Genomic DNA, 16327 nt, shown 5'->3' on the forward strand with positions numbered 1-16327 from the left:
CTTGTGGACTTCCTCACAGATAGAGCACAGCGCCAGAATGAATACGTATATGCTCATTGCCAGTAGCTCAACACTGACTTGACTCAAGGTATCAATCTGGGTGTCATTCAGATCGGAAAATGACTCTTCCAGCCCGAACGACGAGCTGTAGCACAAGTGCGCGCAAGCCACCACAAGATAATATCAAGGCAGATCGGCATTCACTCACCTTAGCTGGACATGTGATATATGTATGTAAATGTGGTATGTGTTATTGAACCAAACTGATTGATTTGATGTGATTGTTTTCTATGAGATCTGAGTGCCACAATAGGAGGTGCCGCCGTGTCCACTCGCCAATCCTTCCTATTATGGAGGATAAGGGCAACGAGTGACTCGGCTGAACTGCCTATTCAGTCCAATCCGCGTCAGGCAGGAGTGACATCATAGATCCATCCCACGGCGTCAAGTGATGTCAATATGTTTGCTTGGTAGAGAAACACGTGTTTTGGGAAATTATAAATGTCTCCCACCATTTCCGTTTCTCAAATCATTTCTTCTTCCGCCTCTCCAGGCCCCAAGTTCCAACTCTGCAACAAACCAACACAACGGACCACTTCTTTCTCCTCTCTTTTCCTGGGGTGGATCAAAATCTTCAGAAGAAAGATAAGTTGTCATCATGCATTTCCATCAAACCACATCCCTCCAACGGCAGAGATCCATCCATTACAACATGCATTCGCTTGCAAAGAAATAAACACCCACTCGATCAGTACAACGACACCCTCAGAGAGAGAACACATCCTGCTTCTCGGCTTCAACGGTCCAGACCAGCTTGCTCTTCAACACCATCGTCGTCGACATATGATTCTCCCGACATGCACACCTGCATCAGCAATTAGAGCCTTCGACCAACACTCCATTCCAACCTTCGAAACAGTCTTCTCGACCACCGGCGCAACTGGGCCTATTGCTTTTAGCAATCATCTGCCTGAAGACGTCGTTGTCTCTGGCAATTCTTTCTGTCACCCTGCTGGTGGAATGTGATATCGAACAGACCGAAAGTCTACAGGACCGGACTTGTCTCGCCATGTGACGTTTCTCTTCAGATATTCTGTTCGCAAAACCAGCCATCAACCCTGGCACTGTTACAGGAGTGCCCCAAGCCGGTCCGTACCACGCATCATAGAGGCGCTTTTTCTCTAGCCCACTGTTCCGAGGATCAAAACGCACAACGCTGAGATCGAGAACGCACTGATATCTTCGAAGCTTCAAATCCGTGAAGGACCAACCATGGGAACCTCCTGATCACCATGTTTCTGTGCAACCCACAGCCTCTATTTCAACCACGGAACGAGAGACACAGTCGAGGTGTGGTCTTTCCTGGCCTGGGTGGATAAGATACCTGTCGAACACATACACCTAGGTTGTCCCTCCGGTGCGAGTAACGCCCACAATACCCTATATCAATTCTATTGGTCAGGGCACCCATCCTTTATATATATATATATATTTACTGCCAGCCGAGCTGGTAAAGTCATCGCGGCGAGGTCCTGTCACATCCAAGCTGCTGAACGGATGTGCCCGTCTTCGGCCGGTCGTCGCAGCGGACTTGGAGACCTCCAAGCAGCTGAACGGAGTGTGCCAGATCACGCCCAAGTTATTGAACGGGGTGTGCCCGTGGTCTGTTGCCTTCAAGCTGCTGAGCGATGTGCCTGTGGTCTATCGGCTGTCGAGCGGATTTGCAGACCGTGACTGAAGACTGTTCTTCGTTATGAATTTCCCCTCGTCATCGGATATATATAGCGAACCATCATCCACATTTTCATCCGGAAAGAAGCGAAAACGAGGCGATAATCTTCTAGCTCTGAATCATATGTCTTCGATGAAAATGTGGGCGACAGGGTAAAGGGGCGTATCCCCGGATCACCAATCCACTCCAATGAGGGACTCGATATCGAGGCCTATCGGGTGGGAGGTCCTGAACTCCCCATGCTCCCTATAAGATATTTTGAGACGCCCAAGGACACTGCAAAGCTGTTCGGCGATCATATCGAAAGAGATGTGGTCAAGATCTTGAAAGAACATTCTCTTTGACCCACGAATCCGGTCTTCTACATGATCACTCTACTCGGCCTAGCTGGTCCCGACGCAAAACCGCATACCTATATATATACCGAGCCATAACGGCGTGATAGCTGCCAGCAACAGTGGACGAATGCTGCCGATGAGATGCGCTCGATGAACCGGCGGGGACACCCTGATGATCAAAGTGCTACTGGCAGATCCGCGCCATGATCACACCATTTAGCAAAGAGATCCCTGTCGACGACCATCTCCTAAGTACTAACCCTACTAAGCGTGGTCCCTGGGTGGATATAGGGTAAGGCGGGAAAAGACTTCCCACTAGTACGATCTTTCAGTTGCCGATGAAATACTCAAAGCTGTCTTCCCGAGAGAACGTTGGGTTACCTTGGACCTCTTAGTTTGTGGTTAAAAATGGTGTGGAGGCAAGGGCACGGAAAAGATCAAAGCAGTTCTTCTGATACGATACGACACTCAGGACGACTGGGGTAGCCCTTTTCTACAGGAAGCCAGAAGCGCTCTCAACAGCGACCGTCTCTAGCAGCACGAGAGGCGTAGCACTCGAAGTCCTGCAAGGATGTTTGGCGGGAAGTGTTAACAAACTCTCCAAACTAGTCAGGGACCTATAGCATTCGAGCACGGAGACAACATTTTCAATCCTATTATATACATAAATTCGGTTAATCAACCACTTACACAGTCTTCCACCTCTCCAGCGTCTAAAGACTCTTCATCAATTTCAAGCCGTCGTTACAGCCATCGTCGACCGAGTCGGAGACATCGTGGACGAGTTTTGGACATATATTGAGAACGATAACGACACCGCTGAGGCCACACGAGGCCGGCATGATCAATTCAACAACGAATTCCGGACTCTACGTGACGTGGTCATGACCCGTCGACGGGCGCGAGATCGTTAGGCCGAGGCACGACGACGACTTCTCGAGTCAATTAGCCCAGGGTTCCTCGACACCGACTTATCCCGCCTTGAGTAACAAGTTATCAATATCGTCATGGCAACGGTCTCTAGGTGGAAGGCATTCGCAGCTTCTGCTGCCGCCCACGCCCCTAAGATACCGACACCAGTTGGTATAAAGACTGGGGCTTCAGCTGCAAAAATCAATCATCTGAATCAACGGCTCCTCCTCCGGTCCCTCTCTCGCTGGCACGAGCTTCGAAGAATGTTCCCGGACCAGAGAACCGACCGACTACCCAACCACCCCAGACTCCCTCTTACCCGCCGGTCACAACACCTCAGGTACTATCACGGTGCGTCTGGACGAGCTGAGTGAGCGGCTGTTAACGCTGAAATATGATATGGATTCTAAGGCGTCCAGGTCTAAGGTCCTGGTCGCGGTCCTATCGAATATATAAATAAACGTCGTGCCTGCGGCTTTACGACCAGTCAGACCGAGGAGTGGCTTGACAGCGCCAACGACCGCGGCTTCAGCGAAACCTTAGGTGTACGAGGCCCACGCCGTCGACCCCGGTCTACGACGGGCGGATCAGCGCCTGTACGTGTCACGGCCGTGGAGTACGGGTTACCCAGATCAGTCGGAACGACGATCTGATTGGCTGGCTGCAACTCTGTACAAGGCCGCCTAGTACAGGGCTTGGCGGAAGGAAGCTTGGCAGAGGTGCTCGCCACACAAAATGGCGCCAGCACGTTTCTTTCTTTCTTTCTTTCTTCCTTCTCTCTCTTCAGATTAGTCTCTTGGTACATAGGAATACACATCTTTGGAGCCATCTCCATCTTCCATGTGCCTTACCGTCACAGTGGCCCTCGGAGTGGTCTTGACGGTGATCTTGTAGGTGATCCTGCATTTGGTCCTGAGGGCGGTCTTGGGGACTGCCTGTCGAGCACCAGAGACGTCGCCATCGCCGCTCACAAGGTGTAGAGGTATTGTAGTTAAATAGGTATTGTTTTGCTGGCAGACATAGAGACCTACGCTTAACCGGCCACAACGAATGGCTGCCCACTGGATCTTGCTACGCCGAAGTTGACTGCGAGTCTGACTCAGGTCCGTGATGCCACAGTTCCACCTTTTCTGAACAACGCCAACGCCAACGCCAACAGGGCCTGCGAGGGCCAAAGGTTTGAGTGTAGAGGGAGGAGAGGGTTCCAGACTACCAAGGGTGATTTGAGTGGCCTGCAAATCCGTTAGTTTTGGGGATGCACAACTTCGCTCACAGAGGCTTTTTTGAGAGAGGCTTTTCACATACGAATGGATATTGCTAGACAAACACGTTGAGACTGTTTGATGAGGGTTTGATAAAGATTTGGTGGAGTTACGGATGAGGTTTTTGATGAAGTTGTGATGAAAGCTGAGTTGGCAGCGACGGCGAATCGGAGGTGGTAAGGACAGAATAGCAGAGGAATAACTAAGATCCGGTTAAGATCACGTTACTACTCTTTTCAACAGAGAATCGATAAGCGCCGATAAGGGTTGACTAATCAGAAAAGTGGCTATTTGTCGTTTTAAGCATGTAATACCAGCTCAGCTGACGCTTCGCTGGATTATCTGCGGTAGCCTTGTGGCCGAAAGACGGCGACTTGCGTCGAAATATACGACGTTCGATTCCTTGTCGGCTATATTCCTCGGGGAAGCCGACCTGGTCTTGTTCCATCTCTTCGTGCTTTTCTACTCTACATTGGCTTTAGAACTCCACAGATCGAGCAAACAAATGGACAAGCATCCAAGTACGAATGGATCGTGGATGTATTATTTGCATGGTTCTCGAGTTGAGACATTCAAGTCGACTGGTGCCCTTGTTGCGTGCTTGGTGAGGCTGTCATGCACTTGTAGGACCATGGTGCGGGCACTGCAGCCAAAGGAGCGCTGCATCCAGCGGGTAAATCGAAGGGCGGGAGACACTGCGTCAAGCAAGAGAACTTGTGGTCGACCAAAAATGCCGGTTGGAAGGGCTTCCAGATTCTTGCGGTATTTTCTGTGCTAGGCCGTGGTTCCAGATCTCTTGGGAGCCAAAGAGCTCTGGGGAGGAGAACTTGAATTCCTCCATCTTCAATAACATCATTGACTCCGGAAAGGGAGGAACTGCTTCGATATACCGGTACTCCAGCAGTCCATTCGAATGGATATGTGTACAAGGGGACGGAAAATAGGGGGATTTGGTACAGATAGATGGACAGGCGACACAAGTTAGCCCCACTACGTTGGGGGCACAGAATGTGGAAGCTTGAAAACTGATACGTGATTCACCATTACTTTAGCGGCCTCCACGGACCTTGCCTGTCAAAAATGGAAACGGAACTTTGACCAGCTATCACTCCCCAGACCACGACGCCCTGCACAGCCGTTGCTCGACATAGATGTAACGCAAGGCCCAGCCAGCCAGTAGCATGTAGTCGTCGCCGGCTATTATCGCCTCCCTTATCTTGCCGGTACTTACCCTCCAATTTCTCTCGTTGGTCGCACTACCTTCGGCACATGACACCGGACGGATTGATCGCAGCGCCTGATGGACCCAGTCTGCCCGCAACCGAAAGCGGCGGACAGCCGCCGTAGATTGTCGGTATTTCTTCCTGCCCTCCACGCTCCATTTGATCCATTGCATCATCGTATGCCGTTTGTGCCTGGCGGCGCGAAGTTGCTCGTCAGGAGTTCCAGGCATTTTGGGGAATATAGGTGGAAGTGAGGGAGACTAGTGGAAGCGCACCATCTCTTCCAATGGTAATCCAGTGTGCCCCATCACGGCATGTCTATCTTTATTATACCTTTCCGCCATGGAGCAGACATAGCCAAGATATTCCACCTAGGTGGTCCATCTGTCTTGCTGACGTGGGTCTTCGGAAAGCTGGAACGGCTTCCTAAATTGGCAAGCATGGAGGAGTACATGGAGTGCCCGATCGTATTCAGCGAAGCCCTCGTGGCCGGACGTTTCGAGAAATCTCGGTTCGCACTCCCATAGACGCCTCATTTCCTCCAACGAGGGTTCAGACAAGCCCTTCGGCTTTCCCTCGCGCAATCGCTTCTTTCTTTGCGACTCGATGAAGCCGGCGAAGCCTTCCTTCCCCTTGTACTTGCCCCGGTGGTCCCACTGCCATTTGTGCTTGAATGTCTCCCAGTCATCTAGCTGCGCTGAGAATACCGGAGGCACTTCGCCATCCCGAATGTCTGACCAGGTGTCGTCTAGCCACGGCGCAAGTAGGTCTCCATGGGGGAAATTGATGTCTGTGACGGTTTTCAGGATATCAGACGGCATGACCGGCCGGGCGCCAGCCCTCACGAGTTCGTCATAGCAAAGACGTTCATAGCGGCTGGTGCCCTCGAACCGTCGGCTGCCGGATGGTGGCGTGTCATGTTCCCCCTGTGTCGACGACTCTCCAGGTTTGTCACGGCTGAGACGTTTGTGGAGAAAAGGTATGAGCATGCTACGTTTGTCGACCTGCTCTTCAATGGCGACGCTGAAGATGTGAGCGTAGGCGGCGTCAGGCCTACAGGGCCGAAACGGCAAGCAGTTCTCACCTCAGTCTTTTGATGAATTCCTATCGTTCGTCTTCTAAGAGGATATCCCAGCCACTGATGTCAGAGTCGGAGACATGCCAATTTTCCACTACCTCCACAAATCTCTCCTGCGTACAGCCGAGTACGCCTCGGAAGTCTGCCCCAAGCAAGTCATTTGAGGAATTCATGGCATATGTATGCAGGGGTGAGAAGCCCAGGGGATGAATGAATCAGGGTTCAAGACAGGTAAGGTATAACACAGCCACAGAGTTGGTAGATGCGATCAAGCAGATAGAATGAGTAGAGAGTGTTTTGTGGGTGGCTGATGGCAGTGCCAAGGAACAGGTCTCTGGCAGATTGAATGCAGTTGAGAGTGAAAGGGAGAAAAAGAGAGGCCTCTGGCGAGGTTAAATACTTTGGGGGATGCCAGGTGTTCCAGGGGCCCAGCTCCCCCGAGCCCCCTACGGTGGCAGCTATGGAGTATCCTGAGGCAACGGCCTACTGAGGGGTCGGGGGCAACGTAGGCGTTCTCAGTGGCGGACATTAGGCGGTGGGAATGTGGAGCTTTAAATGTCGGAGGGGGGAGGCTTGTCAGGAAGAGGTCCACAGTCCCCTGGGGATGATTTAAAATGGCCAAGAATCCTGTCATTTGACGACAGAACCTGGACCTCTTCGCTTATCTGCTTGTCAGACAGCACCCAGTTCATGACAAGGCTTTAGGCGTTGGGGGACGGTAGACCGACCATAAAATAGCCACCTAACACCCCAAGAGTTTTGTCAACGGGCTGCGCCTCAGCTCATCCGGTCTGCAGAGGTTTCTTTTGACATTCTTTCTCATCATCCACCAGCGGTCTCTGCCGGTCCAAGCAGCGTCAAAAGCCGAAGTTGTTTGGCCTCTTCGTCGACACACACGCACACACACACTCTCTCTCGGATAACACGCAATGTGTTACTGTGCCTCTCACGGATCGAGAGAGCAGGACTGCTGACTTGCGACAGCGAAATATCCTACTGGACACCCTTCCGCCTCGGTCCCTCCGGGACTGTGATGCCAGCGCTGCTGGACAGAGCTGTGAGTTCTCCCAGCAGACCACAGTAATGATTGCGATGCCGACTGTCGAAGTGGCTTCCGTGGTTGCAACATCCTTCAAAACCTCATTGAGAGGTCAGCGGCGGCGGCTGGTTGTCGGCCTGGCGCCGTTCCGTCGGTTCCGATGTACCTTTTCACTCCCAATTTAGGTGGGATATCCTAACATGAATTTAGGTAGTGGCTCAGGTCCCAAGCGAAGGGGCTTGAGCAGAAGTTCCGAGAAGCCAACCGCTATTGCCGGTATGGTATTGTGCCCAGCAATGACAATGTTGGGGGTTTTTGGTGTTTGCCTACGCCTCCTGTGGCAATTTTTCTTTTCTGTATGCCACCCGAAAACGAGGTGGGGAAGCGAAGCTGACCCTTGCCAGTCGCTCCCCCTGTCGAAGCCAAGGAAATCAAGGACAATGACGCCAATGATGACGACGACGACGACAACGGGGTATTATGAAGGAAACTCCGCACCTTAACCCTCGTGACAAGGAGGGACCATGGACGCAAGTTCCAATAACCCAAATGGTGGTGTGTGCGGTGTCTTGTCTACCAACATTGAAGCTCATCATACTTAGCAAGAAGTATGGGGGCCAAAACCCGGCGGCCGGTGCAAGACATCACGTGACTCGCATACATCAACAAAGTTGTTCCTCGCCTTTTACGTTTCTGCAGCAGCTCCCGCGTGGACGAGGGGCCAATGCCCAGCGGAGAACAAAGGAGACATTGCGTTGCAGAACATGCCCGCTTTCGGCCCGATGTCCGAAGATCTGCCTGGAAAGAGGCGAGGTCGAGCTGGAATCTTGCTTCCGACGTGCAAAAGTCCGTCCACGCGGTGTTCCGGCGATAAGGTGCCGAAGATGAGCAAGAAGGAAGGAGAAAGGTGAAATCTCCCTCCCATGTACAATAGTCGACGGGAGCGTTGGGGCTCGGTCGAGCAGGTTCGAGCAGGACGAACCAGATTCTTGGAGGTTCAATCCCATAAATGGTTTTGAATTAGCCCCATCCTTCACTCCGTGATTGCCCGCTTCCACGACGAGCAAACGCGCTCTGCGGGCTACGGCACGCATCCAGGCTGACACCTGTAAGCTTCCTCTTGCTGTCGAGTCCTCGGGAGCGGAGGCCGGTCGATTCTGGACGAAAGCCTTAGGCCGTTCTGACGTACGGCGGTGCCACAGGCGTGGAGCAAAGGCCGCTATTGGGGTTGTCATACGATGATGAAGATGATGCTGCTGCTGCTGAGGGATCCGACACATGCAAGCCATCTCGCAAGCTTGGACGCTGGGGCTGTGGAAATCCGGTCCATCACCGTGTATAGAAGACTCTACAACCTCAATAGAAGCGTATTCCCGCCTCGAGGGACTGGTATGCGGCGGGCTTCATTGGAGAAGCGCTTCTCAATTCATCCGTCCCTCCATTCCTTGACGGCCCCATTGATGGCCTCGTCTGGCGTAGTTCCGAAAAGCCACCTCGGACAAAGTGAGAGAATGTTTTCCAGCTCTCGGCTGGGATATGGAAGAGCCTTGATGACCGTGTCGAGTATGAATTAGGACGAGAAAAGAAACTGCACTCCTCCCAGGCGGCGATGCCACCGGTCAGACAACCAATCCTGGTGACAGCCATCGCCAGGGCAATAATAGGACGTGGTGTCCGCGGTCTGGGTTAATAGGTACATGCCGAGAACGACACATTTGGCGGAGCCGGATATTTCTTCCGCACGGAGTACGATCCCGTAAAGGGCTTTCTTTTTTTACCTGCAGCTCCCCCAATTCACGAGATAATTTTATCAGAGCCACACTGCGGGATAGCCAGGGGCTGACCGATCGGATGGTGCTCGTCATGGGCCAAGAGAGGTGGTAGATCAAAGGTAGCAGCGCAAAAAGTGGTTTGATACAACATCGTACCTTGGGCTTGATTTGTGCACGTGACTTCGTGTCAACACGTGTTGCCTCGGCGGGTTTATTTGTCGGCGAGATCAGAAAAGCGCGTTCAAGGGCCTCAAAATACAGTCTCCGAGGCCTTCAGCCCTTCGTTTATAGATGGGGGCAAGGTCATCCAGGATTTGTAGGAAAAAGCCCCCGCCACCCAAGAAGGAAGTTGAAAGCAGGTTCAATGTCTCTTTGCGCGTCTGCAGTGTCAAACAGGGCTGCGTCAAGGTATCTCCATGATATGCTCCTCGAGAAGAAAGATCAAGGCAGTTTGTGATTGTCTACTCCCATCTCCCTGCTTGTCTGCAATGTCACTCAGGGCTGCGGTGCAGGGCGGGAGATCGGCCATCTTTCAGTTGGACAGTTGTCTCGACCCCGGCTGTCGCTGTGTACCCGATCCCTGCCCTGATCCCGTCTCTTGTTTCATCTCTGCGATGAATCGGTCGGACGGAGGAGGATCTTTGGCCGCAGGATGGGGGCGGCAGGGACACCACTCTGGCCGCGCCCCTCGCGCACCGAGTGATGGTAGGGGTGACGGCGGGGGAGATCCTTCTTCAACCGTTCGAACACCGAAGTGATCTAGCCATGAAGAAAGATGCAGACCACCGCGTCCTGTGCAGGAGAGCAGCAAAGGTGTCCGTGTACGGATGATGATTTTGGGGTGAACTGTGCCTCGGATGCTATAGGTCTCTTTCTCCCGCGAGGAGCTCAATTGCACAAATTACACATATGTATCTCTATGCTTGCACATCTTGGTTTGTCTGATATATATCCTCAATTATCTCGTCTCTTGGATGGAGCCCAGTATCAATTAAGAGACGGATACGAATCTCCTGCAGCCAGCAGGAAAATTGACTGAGCGCTTGTCGGAGAGACAGCCTGTGTGAGTGATGCAGCTCTTGAAAACGGGCCCTTCTCCCTTGGCAACCGACTGGCGATGATGGTCATGGCTTCGGATTAGGGGCTTGCTCAAGCAAGTAATCAATCAATCAATCAATCTATTGCCCATTGATTGACGGTTGATACTCGGGCGGCAGCAGACTATCCAGGCCTGGTTCCCAACGGTATCGTTACCCAGAGCTTCTGTGATCTTGCAAGCATATGTGGTGATGTGATATCTTGTGCCTCTCTCTTTCATGCTGCGCTGCAGATGTCCTCCTGAGCTCCACCGGACCCGTGCCTGCGATCCCAAGACGGCCCGATATTCGTAAAGACAGGGGATCTGGATGTCGTGGGTTCTTTTTGAAAGTCAAGGAGTCATCGAGAAGGAGGTTTGCTTGAATGTCTTAGGGTTTTCGTATCGAGGGCTCTCCAGTGGAGGTTCGGTCGATATCGAGAGAGAGAAGGAATAGGGTGTTCGTCTGATCCTGTTTGATTAGTGGTCAGTGGTTCAGAAGGACTCATGCATCATCGAAGCCCAGTCACGGCCATCGAGAGTGTGATTGATTGCCTTCGTCTCGTTCCATGCTGTGCGTGTGCTCTGTCTCAAGGGGGCCGCAGGGAAGCAGGAAAATCAAAAAGGAAAGAAAAATTTTGCGTGCGGGGTTGGAAAAATCACGTGTGCGGAGACTCACACGGAGGACGGGGAAATCGAATGCCGGAGGGGAAGGAAAGAAAATTCCGCGTGTGGAATTGAAAAGCAAAGTCGATGTAAGCAGACTCCATTGGGTCGGATGTTTGAGCTGATGAGACAAGCCACCGAGAAACACTGTGACTGGAGCGACAGACTAACGGCCAAAGGGTGGTGGAAAGACTGTAATTGGGCCAGCGCAAGAAAGTGAGTAATCTGCCTGCGTTGGCGGGCAGTCTGGCCCAATCAAGGCCAGCAAGGGAGACTGCCACGAAGCCAATGTTCAAGGAGCTCCTGGGGAGGAAAAAGATATTTATACCTGCTCCCTCTCCGACTTTACTGTTTTCTTCTTCTTCTTCTTCTTCTTCGCCACCCCCAGTCCCCTCCCTCACCTCTTACCTTACCCCAGCCGCCCCAACAACCATGATCGTCCAGCAAATCATCGAGCAATCCGCCCTATACAAATGGTCTCCAGTCATATTGACGGGTGTGTTTCGTAGCTTATTGAGCACAAGTGACTGAAGCTAACACCCTCCGCAGCCGGTCACGGACAGACAGCGTCCATCCATGACTGGATTGGCTTTCCAGCGAGCAAGGTTGAGGTCAACCTGCCACAGCGATAGCCAGAAGCTATCCACCATTGTGTGGTCTGGTCTGTCGGCTCTCTGTGTGGAAGTTCTTAGTTTAGTAAATGTCTTGTTGGAGTTGAGCGAGTGAGAAGTTTCTCAAGATGAGGGTTCTCGTTTCGCCAGCGCGGCACGGAAGAGGGCATGGCGGCGGCTCAATGTTTCAGCGTGCCCTGGCCGTGGCTACATTTTTCAAAGGCAGAACCTAAGAGACATGCAGTCCTTTTTTGTCTGGCTTTGTGGCAGTTGTCGGGAAGACCGGCACCAAGCCCAACACCACCGGTGCCTTTCTGTTCCAGTGCACGACAGTGGCAGAGTTCCAGAGTTTGCACCAATGATGAGACCTCCAACACCAGGCCACTCGATATGCGTCTTGATTGAAACGATGATGAAACAGTTCGGGAGAGAGAACACGGCTGTACCAACACACCATTATCCTATATTGACTATGTTTGTTGTATCAATATTTCAGTCTTGCTCGTGTTCATCCTCTGTATCAATGTGCCAGTCTTTCCCTTGCCACATATTCTTCTTTGTGCATTTGTCGTTCTCTTCTCTCGCAATCATGTCCATTGTGGTCCCACCAGCCGTGGCTGTCATCTTTCTTTTTCTTCCCAGCAAGAGCGGAAGGAGAGGAGGAGGACGTAGGTATCAGCCTGCGGCTTTTCGTGAGGAGGGAGGGTATCGACGTCGATCAGTCTTCACGGTAAGAGAGCTTTCGCATTTCGGCCAATCTCGCCTGCGCCGCATCGAGGGCATTCCGCAGCTGAAGAATCTCGACCTGAACAATGACACAGATTAGCACTTCGGACCTTGGGAGTCGTGGCACCAGGAGACATTGACAAACACATACCTGCTGCTCCATTTCCCTGACCTTGAATTCATGCCCGCTCAACCGAGAATAATCCATGGATTCGCCTTCATCCCTCGCCTTCTGCTTGATGATGTCCTGCACCTGCCGGACCAGTCCACGGCACGCCGCGCCCACGGCCCTGCTCGCCTGCTCTAGATGGTCCTGCGTCTTGGACATGAAACTCGCCTTTACCCGAGATGCAGCAACCAGTTGTGCCGTCGAAGCGGCGACGTCATTCGACGCGACGATCAACTGCTCAGGCGAGTTGCGGCCGGAAATGACCCCGTCAGCGGTCTCAATGAGGGTGTTGGTTGACGTGGCCACGGCCTTTGCGGCGGAGATGAGCCCTTCGGTCCAGCGGTTGTTCTTCTTGTAAAATGCGGTACGGGATGAAGACCCTCTTCCTTCACGGACAATCTCATTCTGCGATTCCGTGGCCGCTTTGATCAGCTGCGCGATGGCGTTGGTGACGGCCAGCGCAGCCTCCAGGATGGAGTCGTTGATCTTCAACTCGTACGTCGAGTAGCCCTCGCGAGGCTTGTTCTTAAGCTTGGCGAGGCGCTGGGCTGCGGCGTCGATGGCGTTGGCGGCCTTGGTCAACTCAGAGTCCACCAAATCACCCAGATCCCCGGTGGTCTTGAGTTTGCTGCCCTTGGGTGCAAACGCATCGGCGAGTTTGGACAGCTTCTGCAGTTTCATCAGCACATCGTGATTGCTGTTGATCACCACGTCGGTCTTCCGCACGGGTTCCAATCCTTCGAGACGGAAAGACTGCAGGTTGCGGAAGAATTGTACTGTGGACATGGCGGACTGTCGAGCGGCGTCGATGAGTTGGTCAGCTTTCTTTTCCTCGGTCGCGAAGCGACTAAGACCCTTCGTGTTGGACAAGACATCGGCAATCGAGGCTGCAAAGACGGAGACGGTCTTGATGATGTCGGCGTGTGGGCTGTTCGGGCCGTCCGCGACAAAGTTATTGAACGCAGTGGAGAATTCGGTCGCACTGGCCGAGGCTTTTTCGATCTGGGACAAGACGTAGGGCGCCGTGGCGTTCTGGTTGCCGGCCTGCATGGGAGAGTCGAGTTCGTACATAGCGTCATCCACCCTCTGCACGCCACTTTGAAGGACAGAGTCGATAATGTCGTTGATCTTGTCGACCGTGGTCTTGATTACTTCGTCGATGGCACCGTCCAATGCCCCATCGGACTCGCCGTGTCCCAGTTTGAGTTCTTCAAGCTCCTCCAACGCCTGCTCCATGCCCGACTTGTAGATCTCGATCTCGTCGTCCTTCTCGCGGAGTGCGGCTTCGTGATCGTAGTTCCGCTCGCCCTGCTTGGAGCGGATTTCGTCCAGTTGTCTTGTCTTGGTCCGGACGGCCTCCTCCAGATCGGCCATTTCACGGTTGTACTTGGCCAGCATGGACGACAGCTCGGATCCCTTGGACCTCTCCGCATCCTCAGCTCGTTCGAGTGCAAGTCTGAGTTCACGCTTCAACTTCTCGACTTCCTCCCGGTTGGACCCCTGGACCCGGTCCTTCTCGTGCAAGGCGCGGTCGCGCTCGCGGATCATATCGGCAAGTTCGAGGTTCTTGGTCTTCATCTCGCGCTCAAGGCGTTCTCGGCGGTCGATGGCTTCCTGGGCCGACGCCGCCTTCAGCTTGAGGGACTTTGTGGTTTGCAGGAGGTCAAGGTGCTCTTGACGGAGTTGAGAGTACAGCTTGGCCAAGGCCTCATACTTGGATCGCCACGTATTGACCTGCTCTTGCAACGCTGCAATCTGATCATCCTTGGACTGGGATTGCATTTGGAAGTTGGCGTTGAGCTGTTGCAGCTGTTCTTCGAGGGCTTTCATACGTTGGTCGTATTGTTGCAGCATCAACTGGTCCCGCTCATACTGCGCCCGAGCATTGAGATTCTCTCGCTCCAGCTCAGCCAAGCGGCCCTGCGTCTGGGCGGCGTACTGGTCCCGGAGGAGTTGTTCTTGGGCCAGGCGTTGTTGCTCCGCTTGCATTCTCTGCTGCTCTTCAAACTGACGCTGAGCCTCCTGCTGTGCCAGCATTTGTTGCCGCTGCTGGTCTTCCCATTGCTGCTGCAGACGTCGTTGTTCCGCTTCATACTCTTCTTGTTGGCGCTGAGCTTCCCTTGTCCAAAAGTCCTCAATGTCTTTTTGCGTGTCTGGTGTTCCGTTCTTCGCCACGGGGGTAGGAGGTTTCTCGATCTCTTTGGCCGGCCGCTTGGGGAGGGCTGGCTTCTCGTCGTCGTCGGCAAGGAGATTGGGAGGGTCTTGAGGAAGCTTCGGCACGGTGATGAGGGACGTCAGGTATCGCAGGTTGGAACACTCATAATAGAACTTGACCAGGCGATGGTGTTGGCCGTTGTATCGGTTGCGGAGGGGCTCCAGTGCGTCGTCGTCCCCGGTGGTGGTGTGCATTGCTCGCAGCATGCTGGTGATGAACTTGTAAATGCCATAGCTTTCCTGCACCAAGGGCACCAGGGCTGCAATCCGGCACTCGTTGTTCGATCCGGGACGGAAGTGTGAGAAGATCAGCTTCTGGAAGGTATCGATCTGGTCCTGCAGCGTCATCAAGTCGGAGATGGTTTCATAGCCTTCATTGGGATCGTTGATCGACTTCAGACTGATGTACTCTTCGTATTCGAACAGGCCATTGAACTCCGGGTGGTTGCGGTGGAAGCCCAACTTGGCCAGGAGGAAGAAGACGTACTCTCGGATGAGGGGGCCGTATCCTCGCAGTCCTTCTCCCGTCACGCCTCTAGCGAGACTCTCAATCCAATTTATGTTCTGCTGCGCCTCTTTAACCGTCACCGGGTGACCCTCCTGCAGGACTTTGTGGATGGTGATCAACGCTTTGAAGGTTTGGACTTCGTCCGCCATGACGGGCCTGTCTCAAGAGTCAGCAGCTGACGACAAGGAACAGGTAAGATGGGAGCCCGAAGACATACTGGACCTTCATCCCGGCCCAGAAGGACAAGGACGATCGATGATCCCAGGTGTAAACGATGCAGGAGCGGACATGTTTCCTCTTGGGCGCAGTCTCTTCAATGCTGGTAGCTTTGCGGATGTTGATGGCCAGGTCGGACTCGGTTTTCGCCATGTCGATATTCCGACCGGTGCCCGTTGCGAGAGCTGGATAGGCCATGTGAGCAGCGTGGTCGTCGATGACTTGAGTCCTGCCGAAGCCGTCGTATATCGCGCCCGCACCTGAGCGCCTTCTTCCCCCGGCGTCGTATGTTGGGGGTACGAAGAACGCCAGTATGACTGATTCGGGGTGGTGGGACGAAAAGACGACAAGACCAACACAGCAGCAGGCTCAATGAATGTTTCACATCATCAGAGAGAGAGGCAGTCGAAGTTCAAGGACGGTGACTGCGGTTGCTGACGCGGTTGAGATGTTTTCGCAGGCAGCTGTTTTTTCGGGAGACGCGGCAACCCTCACCTGCTAGTAGGTTTTGGGCGTTAGCGTCTTGTTCGGAGCACGTGCCTCATTCCGGTCCTTGTTCTTTGAAACAGATGCCGCTCAACACCACGACATCAATTTACTTGTGAACCGCGAAATAATTTTTCTTATACGTCGCAGGCTGGTGCTTCATTGTGGTGCAAAATTACAGCAGTATTGAGCCATCTTTCGTGGCGCCGTGGGCAGAAATGTCAGCATAGGCTCACACAGATCAACAAAAGGTTGGGTTCCAGCCACGTGACTTTACTTTGTCCCTGAGCAACGGCTACA

At 53.1% G+C, this 16327-nt stretch overlaps 4 protein-coding genes across 4 annotated transcripts; 1 reads left to right on the plus strand and 3 right to left on the minus strand.

Moving 5' to 3' along the window:
• Nucleotides 1-3770: 3770 nt before the first annotated feature.
• On the minus strand, nucleotides 3771-5697 carry AYL99_09750 (hypothetical protein; the record flags this gene model as incomplete). Its single annotated transcript, XM_018841257.1, has 2 exons — nucleotides 3771-4214; nucleotides 5476-5697. 2 exons carry the CDS (start codon nucleotides 5695-5697, stop codon nucleotides 3771-3773), a joined length of 666 nt encoding a protein of 221 aa, XP_018688966.1.
• Nucleotides 5698-5838: 141 nt separating this feature from the next.
• Nucleotides 5839-6456, minus strand: AYL99_09751 (hypothetical protein; the record flags this gene model as incomplete). Its single annotated transcript, XM_018841258.1, has 1 exon — nucleotides 5839-6456. One exon carries the CDS (start codon nucleotides 6454-6456, stop codon nucleotides 5839-5841), a length of 618 nt encoding a protein of 205 aa, XP_018688967.1.
• Nucleotides 6457-7637: 1181 nt separating this feature from the next.
• Nucleotides 7638-8068, plus strand: AYL99_09752 (hypothetical protein; the record flags this gene model as incomplete). The annotated part of the gene is made up of 3 exons (XM_018841259.1): nucleotides 7638-7734; nucleotides 7795-7860; nucleotides 7989-8068. The coding sequence occupies 3 exons, from the start codon at nucleotides 7638-7640 to the stop codon at nucleotides 8066-8068; spliced, it is 243 nt and encodes an 80-aa protein (XP_018688968.1).
• Nucleotides 8069-12426: 4358 nt separating this feature from the next.
• AYL99_09753 (hypothetical protein) lies at nucleotides 12427-15739 on the minus strand (the record flags this gene model as incomplete). The annotated part of the gene is made up of 3 exons (XM_018841260.1): nucleotides 12427-12513; nucleotides 12586-15481; nucleotides 15543-15739. 3 exons carry the CDS (start codon nucleotides 15737-15739, stop codon nucleotides 12427-12429), a joined length of 3180 nt encoding a protein of 1059 aa, XP_018688969.1.
• Between the last annotated feature and the right edge of the window lie 588 nt (nucleotides 15740-16327).

The sequence above is a fragment of the Fonsecaea erecta genome (genome assembly GCF_001651985.1).
Source record: "Fonsecaea erecta strain CBS 125763 chromosome Unknown Scaff10, whole genome shotgun sequence".
Taxonomy (NCBI): Eukaryota; Fungi; Ascomycota; class Eurotiomycetes; order Chaetothyriales; family Herpotrichiellaceae; genus Fonsecaea; species Fonsecaea erecta.